The sequence below is a fragment of the Gilbertella persicaria genome (genome assembly GCF_025201335.1).
Source record: "Gilbertella persicaria strain CBS 190.32 chromosome Unknown B0P05scaffold_27, whole genome shotgun sequence".
Taxonomy (NCBI): domain Eukaryota; kingdom Fungi; phylum Mucoromycota; class Mucoromycetes; order Mucorales; family Choanephoraceae; genus Gilbertella; species Gilbertella persicaria.
In genome coordinates, this window is record NW_026251988.1 from 1 (window position 1) to 13458 (window position 13458).

A 13458-nucleotide genomic window follows, 5' to 3' on the forward strand; every position below is an offset into this window, starting at 1 on the left:
TTTTGCATATGTTCTAACAAAGTGTCCTTGATGACTGGATCAAACTTTCTCAAGATTTGCTTTGTACGCGAGAAAATAGTGACTTCTGAACCAAGCGTATGAAAAATGCCAGCCAACTCAATACCAATATAGCCTGTGCCTACAACAGCAACTCGCTTGGGCTGATGTTCAAGCTCAAAAAATCCATCGGAAGTAATACCCAATTCAGCACCAGGTACTTGAGGAACAATAGGCTCACTGCCTGTGGCAATCAAGATATGTTTACCCTTGAGTTCAACAGGATCAGCACCTTCGCGTTTCACACTGAGCGTATGAGGGTCTGTGAATCGGGCATGACCATAAAACTGCTCTACATGCTCTTTTTGTGCATTGGTATCATAAATGCCATTCAAACGCTTAATGTAAGCATCTCTTTTTTGCTTGATGGTTGCCCAATCAAATTTGAAGGGGCCCACAGTGTATCCGTAACCACTGGCTTGGTGTAAGGCTTCAGCAATAGAGGCGGTATTCCACATGACTTTCTTGGGCACACAGCCCACATTCACACAAGTACCTCCCAAGTATGAGTTGGCTTCAATCATGGCTACGCTTGCACCATAAAGACCTGCAGCTCTTCTAGCGCCCGAAATACCACCCGAACCACCGCCAATGACGATATAATCATATAAAGATTTACTTGCTTTGCTTACAGGAGGCATCGTTAAACAATGATGAATATGTTGAAGTCGAGAAGTAGCTATTTTAAATGAGAAAAAAAGAAAAAGAAAAAAGATCTCGATGAATAATCAATTTATAGACGTAATGTACGCTTACATTTCATGTTATGACTAAACAAAAAAAAAAAAAATACGAAATTTGTGTTGATAGAGTATCATTCATAGGCCAATCAAAACAGGTGTTTCTTAGTCATCTTTGACAAAATACGTAACATTAGAAAAGAAACCCCTGTTTTGATGCTTTTTGTAAATTTTGCATAGTTTTATTTTTAAAAGACAGTACGAATCGATTTCGATCAGTAATGGTACTATAAATACATACTCACAGAAAATCTGTATTGAAGGTTTCTCTAGCACAAGTAATGGTTCTAATACAACATTGTCCAAAAAGTTTGAATTAAATTTATTAAATTACTTTCGAATGGTTCGAGGAGAATCACGTTGATTATAAAATGATTCAATATCAAACTGTATTTCCTTGATTTGTTCGTTTTGAAGTTCCAATTCTTTATGGAGACGATCTCTTTCAGACAACAACTATGCAAGTGGATGAGTAACTCCTTCCATACAAAAGAAAGAAAGAAACATACCTGTTGTTCCCATTGACGGAAACGCATTTCTTCAGACTTGACTTTTTCAGTGAAATTCTTGCGCAACTGTTCTTCTTCTTCAGCAAATTTAGCATTGGAATCTTTTTCAACACTAATCAAATGTAAACGACAGATACATGCTACTATCATTGTCTTACCGAGGATCACCGAATTTACGTGTTTCCATCTGGATTTGACGGTAATTTTCATAATGATTTTCTTCTGTTGTAGTAATCAAATCCAACATATGAGTACGAATCAATAAGCTTCTGAGCTTCTTAAAGTCACAATGGTCATCATTCTCAACTTCAGCAACACCCCATGAATATTCACGGCCCTTGACCTTACGTCCATCTACAGTAATTACATCTTGTGTTGATCCAATCACAGAGAAAGGCATAGCAGCCATGATATTGATGTTGCGCTTTGTGGTTGTTTCATCATCACTTTCAATAGGTGCTGAATAACATTGGATATTTTGAGCAGCAATGACATCGCGGATCTGATAAGGAGTAAGAAAAAATAAATAGGAGTGTATATAGGAGCTTACATTTTGTTTAAATTTAGCTAAATCTGAAGGTGTAAGTGTATCAGCCTTAGCAATGACTGGAATCAAATTAACACGGGAGCCTAGTCTTTTCATGACTTCAACATCCAAAGGAGAAAGACTAATCAGAATAAGCAACATTGTATTAGCGTATAGCACTTACGTATGTCCTGTAGGCTTAACAAAGTAAAGACAGGCATGTACACGCATATCAATAACACCTTTACGGCATGGTTGTTGTTCCTGTCGCATGTAGTTTTCATGTTGGTCATCAATAAAGTCAACAATAGGAATCCAGCCATGGCGGTTGTTGACATAATCACCAAATCCAGGAGTATCAATGATGGTCAATTTGACTTTGAACATTTTTTCCTCCAATTCTTTAGAGTGTAAGAATGAAAGGAATGTCCTGCATGATTTATTTACCTGCTCTTGTAATTTGAACCTGAACAGTCTTGGAAGGTGATTTGACTCGTCTTTTGTTGAGGTTCTTGGGTTCCTTGATAGTAGAAGTAAAGAGTGTATTGACAAAAGTCGTCTTACCAAGACCAGATTCACCTAGTTTATGATTAATATATATGTTATAAGCTTATGGATGTGTACTTACCACAGACCATGAGGGTAAAATTGGCACCATTCTTGGCAACAATCTTGTGACGTTGATTTGGTAAATTAGCAATACCAGTGCCAGGTGAAGCAATGGATTCTGCGTGAGGGAGAGACATCATTTCCATAGGAGACATTGTATTCATGTTGAAAGAAAAGAGAAAGAAACGATAAAAACAAAACAAAAAGAAATTTATTCAGGGATTGAAAAAAAAAAAAGGGATACATCAACGCTTAGGAGAAAGAAAAAAAAAAAGGAGAAAGGGGGGGTTATCTAAAGGAGAACAAAGACAACACAACAGCATTCCAAAGGCAGAAAGATGAAGTGTTTATTTTTTATTATGTGCTTATAAATTGAATTTAACAAATAGAGATTAAGGAAAATAATAAGGAAAAATGAATGTATAGTCTATTGTTGTTGATTGATAATGGCATGATAATTTTCCGAATTTCTTTTGAGGATTTCATGAACAGAGCCTAATAATCTTGTGAAGGCTTTCTTTCCAAGAGTAGCACATTTTAATCTACCTTTAGCAACAACAGTGGCTGCTCTTGGGCTATCATTTAACAATGCAAGCTCTGTTTTGTTAGTACTGTATTTGTACATGTCAAATTACCTCCAAAATAAGCTCCTCTTTCGAATTGATTGACTTCTTGTTGATCTCCATTAGCGTCCACTTTATAGAACACAGCGGAGCCTGATTCAATAATATAGAATTGATCGCCCACATCACCTTGCAGAATAACATGTTCACCATCATTAAAGTAAACAGACTCTAAAGCATCTGCAATCTTATGACGCTCATAAGGCTCGAGTGATTTAAGCAAAGGCACTTCTTCTAGAAAAGATTCGTACATTTTACGCTTGCGAGAAGTGTTTTCCATCAAAATAGTTCGAAATGTAACGCGATCCAAAGCCCATAAGACAGCATCTGATGTAGCCACAATAGTTGCCGCACGAGGCGCATTGTACATTAACGCCAATTCACCAAAACTACCTCCAGCTTCATAGGAAGTCACTTTGGTGGTCTCATTCTCTTTGGTGATAAAGCAATCGAATGTACCTGATGCAACTACATAAAAGAAATCACCTACACCGCCTTGTTCAATAATGGATGTACCTTCTTTGACGTGTGTCTCGACCATAGCATCCACTAGATCTTGATGGTGTTCTTCATCCAAGTTCTTGAACAAAAAGTTTTGATTGACACTAATTTTGATGGCTTCGATTTGTTCAGGTGTCTTTGCAACAAATTTCTTTACAAATCCCTGTGAAGAAGGTGCCATGGATTCTGCGCTTACAGAGGTACGTCTTCCTCGATTATAGTTGGTAGGAATGGACAAATGAAGAGGTGCTGTAGAGAAATTATCTCTAGCTTCATCCTCTTCGTCTTCGTCTTCGTCTATTTCATCTTCTTCATATTCATCATAGTGGTTACTGAAACTGTTGTCCATAAAAGTAGGCTCTTGTTCAAATATACTTCCATTTTCGGCTAAAGGATGATGCTCAGTTTCTAAATAGTAACAGATTAATTTGGGATCTTAAAGTCATGCTTCTATTACCAAAGTTATGTTGTCCTCGAAGAAAAGAGGCTCTTTGTTCTTCTAACTTTCGGTTAAAGAAATTAGCACAGTATTGTAATGCATCTTGAGGTTGATCTTTGCAGTAAACTTCATGTAACTCGGTTAAGAGTTGAGTGTATTCGTCGGCATATGAAAATGCAAATTGTGGTTGGGATTCTTCTCCTCCAAATTCAAAAGTCATTTTTAGTACAGAGAAAGAGGGAAATATAAAGAATGTAGAAGGGAGAGGAGGGATTAGGAGAAAAGCGAAAAAAAAAAAAAGAAAAATAGAGAAAAAAAAAAGAGAAGTTTTAATTGATAATTTTATCCACGTTTTTTAAATTAGCTGTGTGCACACATACACTAATGTAACCTGGGCTAAATTCCCATTGAACAAAACAATAAGGTGGTAAATGTATCATCTGCAGATTTAACTTGATTTTTCGGTCTTTTTTGTCCAACAAATACAAACAACTGATCTTCTGCACCCAAGAAATCACCTATTTCTTGTTTCTCTTCTATCTTACGCACAGGCTCATAGTCAAAGTAGCGACCAAAATAATCTTGCCAGAATCCAACTTCCTTTTCGAGTGAACGACATTTGTAACCAATCACAACCCGTGTTCCTGAATCACACACATCTAATAGTGTTTCTAATAATATGCCAAATAATTCAGGAAAGTAAACACAATCACTGACAACAACCAAGTCAAAATGCTTGACTTGGTCCAACAGTCTTTTGGCGTCTTGGCGATTTCCCCAATGAAGTCTGTCGACAATAATTTCGGCAGATTCATGCGTAGGCTTATAATGAAAGTCAACATTCTCTTGTATCAGAGGCACCACTTGCTCTAGATCAGTAATATAGACTTTGCATGGTTTCTTTAATTGTTGAGCAAGTGCAATGCCAACATAGCCTGTGCCTGCACCTAGTTCAAGGATATGATATGGTCTTTGTTCAGAGGGTGTATAATAAGATTCAGGAATAGGATTAGTAGGCACCATTATTTCTCGGGTATCATTAGAAAATAAAGCTTGAAGGGTATATGCACTATTTTTGTGTGTTTAGTGATTTATCTTTTATTGAATAGATACCTTTGCCATATTTTGCCTGCTAAACCAAATTGATTTATGTTCTGTTTAAGGTCAAGCGACGTTGTTTTCAGGTGGCTAGGAGCACCCAAGGACTCAGTTACATTTAAACCTTCAGGTAAGTTACCAATCTCAAAGTCTCGATCGTATGTGGGCATGGAAGAAGAAAGAAAAAAAATAAAAATAAAATAAAATGAAATTCAGCTCACTAAATTAGGATTCTATTCATTTGCTTTAAGGACCATCATCAAAGATGTTGAAAACTATGTAGGAAACATTGTATAAAAGTATAGCTTCTTCAAAAACAAGACATTGGGGGGATCAGAATAGCATGAGTAGTCGCGGTTCGAAAACAAAGTGAATAGCATTATCTCCATTCACGCAAGACAATAATGAGAACATCTTGGTTTGTATAATTAACTAGATAAAATCATCTTGTATGTTCCCAAAAGGAAAATAACGCGTAAAATTATCAAAGAAGAATGTTGCTGCGTAAAAAAAACTATAGGTTTGTCATGCCGAAAAGGAGTTGTCTTTAGCCAATGGTAATAAGATGACCTAAAGATGAGTAGATTGATTACAAATAGGTGACACAGAAAAACGCGTAAAAAGAATGCTACGCGTTTAAAAACAAATATTACCGTAAATAAATAAAAAAAAAACGCGAACTAAAAATTTTATCGCCCAGTCACGTAAAGAAGAAAAAAAAAGGTATATAAAGTGTAAGGAATTCTCCTCAGTTTTTTCTCTTTCTTATCTATATATATCTATATCCTTTTCTTATTTATAATTATGTCTACTGCTGCTACTCCTGAAGCTACCGCTCAATTGTCCAAGTTGTCTTTGAACGAGGTCCAAATCAAAAAGTTGAATGAAGTTCCTGCCGATGGCGAAGTAGAGGAAATCCTCAGAGAAAACACTAGACGCTTCTGTTTATTCCCTATCAAATATCATGAGGTAACAAATGAGATTTATTCAACGCGATCTTTAACTTACACTTAATAGATTTGGCAATTCTACAAAAAGGCTGAGGCTTCTTTCTGGACGGCTGAAGAAATTGACTTATCCAAGGACCAACATGATTGGGAGAACAAAATGAACGAAAACGAGCGCTTTTTTATCTCTCGCGTATTGGCTTTCTTTGCTAGTGCTGATGGTGTTGTGAATGAAAACTTGGTTCAAAATTTTTGTGATGAAGTCAAAATTCCTGAAGCCAAGTGTTTCTATGGTTTCCAAATCGCTATTGAAAACATTCACGCTGAAACTTACAGTCTTTTAATTGATACCTACATCAAGGACAGCCAAGAAAAGGAAATGCTTTTTGACGCTATTGAAACCATTCCTTGCATCAAGAAAAAGGCTGACTGGGCCTTCAAATGGATCACTGGTAATGACTCCTTTGCTGAAAGATTAGTTGCTTTTGCTGCTGTGGAAGGTATTTTCTTCTCTGGTTCATTTGCTTCTATCTTTTGGCTCAAGAAGCGTGGTCTTATGCCCGGTTTGACATTCTCTAACGAATTAATTTGTCGTGATGAAGGTCTTCATACTGACTTTGCCTGTCTCTTATTCTCTCATTTGAAAAAGACACCCTCTGCTGAACGCGTCAAGAGTATCATTGTTGAAGCTGTTGGTATTGAACAAGAATTCTTGACTGATGCTTTGCCTGTCAATCTTATTGGCATGAATGCTAAACTTATGTGCCAATACATTGAATTTGTTGCTGATAGACTTATGGTTGCCCTTGGTTTTGATAAGATCTACAATGCTACCAATCCCTTTGACTTTATGGACATGATTTCTCTTCAAGGCAAGACCAACTTCTTTGAAAAGCGTGTCTCTGATTATCAACGTGCTGGTGTCATGAACAAGACACCTGTTGAAAAGACCTTTACTTTAGACGCTGATTTCTAAACCAATACTGCATTTTAACTCATTGTAAATATATCCCTTCTCCCCCTCCTCTTTCTTAATTATAATAAATCATATCATTTCTTTTTTTATTTTTGAACTTCTTTGAGGTATTCTTCATGAAGCTTCTTTTGATTATCATATTCCTTTTGAAGCTTCTTCTTTCTGCTCTTGGTAAGTTCTTCACCATCTTTTGCATGTGTAGGGAAACCTTGGTCATCAAATTTAGAGAATTCGTCTGATTGCTTAAACATATCTTGTGGAGCAAGTTTGCCCTTTTCAAGTTTCTCTAAACGCTTTCGTTCACGTTCAGCAGCAGCAGCAGCTTTTTTGGCTTCTTTTTCTGCTGCCATGGCCAATTTCTTTTCACGGGCCTGAATCAATTCTTCGCGAGAAACAAGCTTGACAAGGGCAGTACCATCTTCTTGATCGTCCAAAGAGACACCGAGATCAACCATTTGATTGTCTCGAAGGGAATCACAGAGTCTTAAGAATTCAGTGTGCTCTACCTTTTGACGAGCACCAATTCTGACTTGATCTCTGAAAGAAGAAAGTGCTCTCAAGTAAGGCATCAAGACTTCCTCTGTATTACCTGAGTTTTCATGGCCAACAGCAGCACCAAAACCAATATCAATACCTTGATCAGCAACACCAAAGATCTTAAGCATGTGAGTCACCCATGTAGCGACCTTGGTTAAAAGATGCGTATTGACGCCTTTAGCACCTTGAGCAGCCATGTACTTGTTTGTGGCACTGATGGTATCCATAATTTCATTCATGGCAACAGGTGTATTGATAGAATCACAAAGAGCAGCATGAACAGCATCTTGCTTGGTTTGTAATAAGGCAAGCAAGTCCTTTTCATCTTGTCTAAAGCGATGTGTAATGGACCCATCAGCCAAGACAGTAGCTCCACGAGAGCCATCATGGTTTACCTTATACACAAGCGCCTTAGTGTTATCAAAGAAGTTCTTGATGATCTGTTCCAATTGAATTGTTTCTTGCATGCTTGACTTTTTGAAGTCCATCTTGGCGTCCCATTGGTGCAACAAGAAGAAGATACGGAGCTGACGAGCCGTGTAAGTCTTGAGTGCTTCATTGATCGTGATAAAGTTCTTGAGACTCTTACTCATCTTTTGGCCTTCGACATGAAGATGGCCTGCGTGTAAAAAGTAATTGACCCATTGGTTGCAGTCGAAATGAGCTTCTGCTTGAGCTAATTCATTGTCGTGATGAGGGAAAGCTAAATCCACACCGCCCGAGTGAATATCCATGTTCTCGCCCAGGACAGCACTGGCCATGACAGAACATTCAATGTGCCAGCCAGGACGACCTTCAGACCAAGGAGAGTGCCAGACAGGTTCTCCAGGCTTAGAAGCCTTCCATAAAGCAAAATCATTGGGACTCTTTTTACCTTGAAGTTTGCTGCCTAAAGAACCTTCGCCATCTTCAATTAGAGCAGTGTCACCCTTGGACCAAGGCTCAAGCTTAGCATAGTGATGACCATGGTGGCCATCATAACGAGATGTGTCGAAATAGACAGATCCATCAGCAACATAACCATAACCATTATCAATGATCTTTTGGACATAGTCAATGATTTCAGGAATGTATTCACTCACTCTGGTTTGAACATCAGGGGCACGCACGTTCAAGGCTTCCATGTCTTCAAAGTATTTGGCTTCCCAGTAAGCAGGAAGTTCTCTAAAAATCTTAGGATCATTGACTTGGTTTCCTTTCTAAAGTAAATAGGCTCAATGTTTTGTAAAATCAATCATTATTTGGGGCTTACTCTAGCATCAAGATAGACAGATAAAATATCTTGAGAAGCAATCAAAAGTGTATCCACAGCTTCTTTTGACTTGTCACCCTTGTCTAAACTAGCTTTGGCTTGTTGAATAGCAGCAAAAGAAGTATCCTAAGCCAAGTAAATAAAAACAAGTTGATGGTTTTGCAATGAGTAAGCTTACCAAAGCAGTATAGATCATTTTGAACTTTTCATCCAAGACAACAGCCTTTGCAACTTCTTCGGGTGTCATCGTTTGAGCAAATTCAGTCCAATTGCTAGTTGCCAAACTGACAAGCGTGGCATTCAACTTCTTAAGTTTGGCATTAGCATATTCTAGCCAAGCTTCTTCTGTTTGTTGAATGATCGTTTGGTCTAATGCAGTTGTTTCCTTCTTGAGGTTTTCGAACAAGTATTGTTGACGAGCGCGTAAAATGATTTTATCGTCGATATCAGTGATATTCTGAACAAACAAGACATCGTATTTAAAGTAGTCTTCAAGTACACGACGAATGATATCCATACTGAGATACGTACGGGCATGACCCATATGAGAGGCATCGTAGACGGTGGGACCACAGTTATACCAAGTGACACGTCTGCCATCTCTAGGCACAAATTCATTCTAGAAACTCAAGTCAGTTTATGCATCAAAAAAAAAGTGGGAGTTATACCTTTGATTTGGTAAGTGAGTTTTGGAGTTTTAAAGTGGGTACTGTCTTGGCAGAAGGAACATGCCATGGAGGTTGTTGTCTTGATTTGACAGTCGATTCAGTTGACATGGCGTTGAGAAAGTGTCGATGAGCTTTGTAGGGAGTAAAATGGAATGATTTTTTAAATGAAGAGCGTACGAATAAAGTTATAATAGGCGTAATACGCATATAACTTGAATCTAGAAAAGAAACCAAAAAAAAAGAAAAAAAAATTAAGGTAAGGTCATTCAATTCAGTGGCTTAGATTTCCTGCAAGAAACATATATTGTATTTTTCAGCAATTAAGAGACAGTCTCAGAGAAAATAAGAGAAAATTATTGGATAAAATAAGAGAAAATTTTAGATCAATTAAGAGAAAACTGACCAATAAAATAAGAGAAAAACACAGGAAAAATTAAGAGAGAAAAAAAGGGGCAATTAGTAGAAAGCTTATTTATACTTTAATCTCATTATAAGTTTTTCTCCAGGGCTAAGCACTTTTCAAAAAATCCGAGGGAATGGTGGATCCAGCCTTGGCAGTCTTTCTTGGTTACCTTGGAGCAGGCATCCATGATTCTGGGTGTGAGTGTCTCACCAGTTTCGAAAGGTTTTCTTTTGACACCATACTTCACCTTCGACCAGAATAGCTCAATTGGGTTTAGGAATGGTGAGTATGGTGGAAGATATACACACCTATAGCCTCTGCTTTCTATCAAATTTCTTACTGTAGCTGGCTTATGTATGGGAGCATTGTCCATTACCAAGTAAAAACCCCTCATGTTGTTTCGGTCAAGAACATCCATCACATTACTCAAGTAATTTAGATAATGCTCGGCCCTTGTTCCAACTTTGGCTGTTGTTGTAACAACCTTACCATCTACTCTTCTCTTCTTAGCTCTCGAAACCATTATTGGCTTTCTCAAAGAAATGTCAATAACGCCGGCACTTGAGATGGCACCAAGGATGGTTATTGTAGTGCCTTTTGAAGCAGGGACAGTTGTCTTAGCAGGTGCTCCCTTCTTAGACCAGCCACGAGTGCGTGTCATGTGAAGATTGAATCCTGCTTCATCCAAAAATACGCAATTGTTCTCAAAGTCAATTTCTCTATCAGCTAGCCATTGAAGGATGGTCTCCTTTCTCTTCTTCAAAGTTTCTTCTGAATTTCTAGCAACTGAAATCTTCTCCAACTTCTTCATAGATAGTGCACAGCTGGTCCTAAGATGTCTGTATACTGCGGATGGGCTTGCAGAGAGACTTGGAAACTCTATGATCAATGACTCGTGTATTCCAGCTACAGTTGTAGTTGAACGCTCATCAACAAGGTCGATAATAAACTTCGAGTGCTTCTCAGTAAGCTCAGAGACAGTTCCCATTCTGCGTCCTCTTTTCTTCTGTTGAGGTACCTCCCCAGTTTTCTGCCACTGCGATTTGAAACGGTAGGCTGATTTTTCATTTATTCCTGTCTTTAAAGCTGCATCCTTTATAGGTACCTGTTCAACTAACAGAGCAATAAGCTTGTTGATATCCTGCTGAGTGTATATACGTCTAGCATTGCTAGCGTCGTCTTTTTTTTCAGTCAGGTCTCTGAGAGGCTTCTCTTCTTTCAAATCGCTCTCACTACTCTGCACATCAGCTTCATTTTCCTCCTCGTCCGAGCTATTACTGGGCTCATCACCCTCGTGCCCTTCCTTCAGTTCCATCGTCACATCTTCATCTAACTCCATGGCTGATGCAGTGATGTTATACTCCCACTTCTTTCTCATCATCGACATTACACTGACAATAATCTCGGGTACAGCTTCAATATCTTCGTCGCGTAGAGAGATCTCGTTCATATCATAGTCAATATCCATTTTTTGTTAATAATAGTGAGAAAAGTGCTTTCTACTAATTGCCCCTTTTTCTCTCTCTTAATTTTTCCTGTGTTTTTCTCTTATTTTATTGGTCAGTTTTCTCTTAATTGATCTAAAATTTTCTCTTATTTTATCCAATAATTTTCTCTTATTTTCTCTGAGACTGTCTCTTAATTGCTGAAAAATACAATAGCATGAGTCAATCACCGCAGTAAGAATGCAGCGACATGACTCAGTAGATCATTGTGATATATAGATACAGATTTCCTTAATAGCCATATTCAAATATATAAAAATAGATTCAATTTGTTTGTTTTAGTGCAACAGCAATAAGCTCTATTTAAAATAGATACAAAGATTCCCTCATCAGATACTCGAATAATACAAAGGATTTGGTTGCCATGGTAAATTCAGGGCACTCATTTCATTGGACAGAAAGACACATATCATTTAGCAAACTCAGTTGCATAATACCACACATGTAAAGTGAAGTCGTTTATCTATACGATGAAGATGGATCTAGTGTCAAAGCCACAGGCTTCCTTCTTTTGTTTTCAAGTTATTTCTTTTTTCTTTAAACGCCTATGGTTCACTTTACAAACTCGGATAATCAAAATATAATACAATTGTATTACATTAAATTATAAACATGTCTATTAAATAATAATAAAAAAAGATGGAGTCTATTCATCTTTCTTGATAACAATCTGTTCTCCTTCCACTTTCTTGACGGGAGAAATAATAAATCGCCACAAAGGAAAGATAACAAAAGCAACTGCAAATGCAATAGACCAACCTGCTTTAACAACAAAAGGGGCAGGTGTATGGAATTCATTCTCAGCAAACTTGAGGCAGATCAAGGTTTCAGTCATGATATTAAAAATCAACAACCAAGCATGAGCACCCATACGTAAAGTGGTATTGTCAGACAAATATTGATAGACTTCTCGAGTAGCAGGAAGTGCAAACAAGAATAAGAGAATCAGACGGTATGTGTTGAGAGGATGTTCTGGTGGTACCCAAAGCAAGTATTTAAGATAAAAGCAGTTGAGTTCACATTGCAAAAACTATGAAACAATCAATATTTCCCTCTCCTTTTCTATATGATTTCTACTTGCCACAATCAATAAAAGACAGGTACCAAAATAGTTTTTAGGTGAACTTGTTGTTTTCCATGTATATTGTGTCCATTCTCGAGGTGTGAATTGTTGTACAGCACGCTTTGCTTTGCCGCGGATTGTCTTGATCTGTCTAAATCCCACCCAAGAATATTGCTAGAATACATCAGTACCTAGTCTTGTCTTACTGAAATAACTCACCTTGACAGAGAAGTATTGACAGAATTTCATACCCACAGCAATACCGAGCCAGTTACAGACCAAGACATCCAAAATCCACTAATACATAGTCTATTAAACACACACATAACTAGATAGCATGGTTACTTACATGATCCCACCAACATTCTGCAAAGTTATTTAACTGATGTTCCAGAGAATATTCACATAATTCAAAAGCAACCGAAATAATCCAACAAAAGTAATAATCTCTGAGAATCAAAGCCTTACCGAACCAACCAAGTGCATGCGCTAAAACAAATACGTCCATTTGGTTCTATAGAGACTTAGTAATGATACCTACATACATTAGGACTACTTACTTTGATGTTATCCCATGTAAGTTTACAAGCATCAGCATAAGATCTTTCAGGTAATAGCACACCTAAACTTGGATCAAAATACGTCATGAAATAACGAGCGTCATCTTTATTCTATTCAACAGTCACTATACATCACTGGATTAAATCAAGACTTACCAGAAACAATAAAAAGACCAAAAAGAGTTGATAAAGCACACTTAGACTAAGGACAGCTCTCCAGATAGGTTTACTAGGACGTACAAAAGGACCGTCGGGGAATTGAAGCATCCCAATAAACACAAAACAGGCCACAGAAGCCAATAAGCCCAATTTGATATTGTCTGCTGTGTTTTCATAGTTTGATCTTGTGGCAGCATAGAACATAAGTGCCAGTAAAACGACAAGCGCAGTCAACGTGTGTGGATGGACTAGCATATGATAAGTCATGATTGAAGCATATATTTAC

At 37.6% G+C, this 13458-nt stretch overlaps 6 protein-coding genes across 6 annotated transcripts; 1 reads left to right on the forward strand and 5 right to left on the reverse strand.

The window, feature by feature from the left end:
- Positions 1 to 17: 17 nt before the first annotated feature.
- On the reverse strand, positions 18 to 698 carry B0P05DRAFT_442973 (uncharacterized protein; the record flags this gene model as incomplete). The annotated part of the gene is made up of 1 exon (XM_051573773.1): positions 18 to 698. A coding segment is annotated over one exon (681 nt), but the record flags the coding sequence as incomplete, so codon positions are not given.
- Positions 699 to 976: 278 nt separating this feature from the next.
- Positions 977 to 2677, reverse strand: B0P05DRAFT_547115 (Septin-domain-containing protein). Its single transcript, XM_051578842.1, has 8 exons — positions 2461 to 2677; positions 2280 to 2411; positions 2017 to 2233; positions 1857 to 1974; positions 1465 to 1808; positions 1307 to 1418; positions 1074 to 1253; positions 977 to 1024 (listed from the first exon to the last, which is right to left on the reverse strand). Exons 1-7 carry the CDS (start codon positions 2603 to 2605, stop codon positions 1128 to 1130), a joined length of 1194 nt encoding a protein of 397 aa, XP_051433427.1. The 5' UTR covers positions 2606 to 2677; the 3' UTR covers positions 977 to 1024; positions 1074 to 1127.
- A 57-nt stretch (positions 2678 to 2734) lies between these two features.
- On the reverse strand, positions 2735 to 5312 carry B0P05DRAFT_604579 (cyclic nucleotide-binding-like protein). The gene is made up of 6 exons (XM_051583324.1): positions 5118 to 5312; positions 4423 to 4974; positions 4396 to 4400; positions 4023 to 4205; positions 3077 to 3973; positions 2735 to 3038 (listed from the first exon to the last, which is right to left on the reverse strand). Exons 1-6 carry the CDS (start codon positions 5270 to 5272, stop codon positions 2869 to 2871), a joined length of 1962 nt encoding a protein of 653 aa, XP_051433428.1. The 5' UTR covers positions 5273 to 5312; the 3' UTR covers positions 2735 to 2868.
- Positions 5313 to 5805: 493 nt separating this feature from the next.
- On the forward strand, positions 5806 to 7098 carry B0P05DRAFT_597767 (ribonucleoside-diphosphate reductase small chain). Its single transcript, XM_051583159.1, has 2 exons — positions 5806 to 6071; positions 6120 to 7098. The coding sequence occupies exons 1-2, from the start codon at positions 5907 to 5909 to the stop codon at positions 7023 to 7025; spliced, it is 1071 nt and encodes a 356-aa protein (XP_051433429.1). The 5' UTR covers positions 5806 to 5906; the 3' UTR covers positions 7026 to 7098.
- A 13-nt stretch (positions 7099 to 7111) lies between these two features.
- B0P05DRAFT_472880 (cysteinyl-tRNA synthetase) lies at positions 7112 to 9590 on the reverse strand (the record flags this gene model as incomplete). The annotated part of the gene is made up of 4 exons (XM_051574709.1): positions 7112 to 8761; positions 8815 to 8940; positions 8993 to 9433; positions 9483 to 9590. The coding sequence occupies 4 exons, from the start codon at positions 9588 to 9590 to the stop codon at positions 7112 to 7114; spliced, it is 2325 nt and encodes a 774-aa protein (XP_051433430.1).
- Positions 9591 to 12036: 2446 nt separating this feature from the next.
- On the reverse strand, positions 12037 to 13427 carry B0P05DRAFT_472835 (phosphatidyl serine synthase-domain-containing protein; the record flags this gene model as incomplete). The annotated part of the gene is made up of 6 exons (XM_051574703.1): positions 12037 to 12420; positions 12475 to 12627; positions 12673 to 12750; positions 12803 to 12967; positions 13014 to 13124; positions 13170 to 13427. The coding sequence occupies 6 exons, from the start codon at positions 13425 to 13427 to the stop codon at positions 12037 to 12039; spliced, it is 1149 nt and encodes a 382-aa protein (XP_051433431.1).
- Between the last annotated feature and the right edge of the window lie 31 nt (positions 13428 to 13458).

Coding starts and splice junctions, on each gene's coding strand:
- B0P05DRAFT_547115 (XM_051578842.1), bottom strand. CDS start 2,605: ATGAATACAATGTCTCCTATGGAAATGATGTCTCTCCCTCACGCAGAA. Junction 2,412..2,460: donor TTTTACCCTCATGGTCTGTG/GTAAGTACACAT, acceptor ATCATAAACTAG/GTGAATCTGGTCTTGGTAAG. Junction 2,234..2,279: donor GGTTCAAATTACAAGAGCAG/GTAAATAAATCA, acceptor TACACTCTAAAG/AATTGGAGGAAAAAATGTTC.
- B0P05DRAFT_604579 (XM_051583324.1), bottom strand. CDS start 5,272: ATGCCCACATACGATCGAGACTTTGAGATTGGTAACTTACCTGAAGGT. Junction 4,975..5,117: donor GCAGGCAAAATATGGCAAAG/GTATCTATTCAA, acceptor CTCTGAACAAAG/ACCATATCATATCCTTGAAC. Junction 3,974..4,022: donor TCGAGGACAACATAACTTTG/GTAATAGAAGCA, acceptor GTTACTATTTAG/AAACTGAGCATCATCCTTTA.
- B0P05DRAFT_597767 (XM_051583159.1), top strand. CDS start 5,907: ATGTCTACTGCTGCTACTCCTGAAGCTACCGCTCAATTGTCCAAGTTG. Junction 6,072..6,119: donor TCCCTATCAAATATCATGAG/GTAACAAATGAG, acceptor TACACTTAATAG/ATTTGGCAATTCTACAAAAA.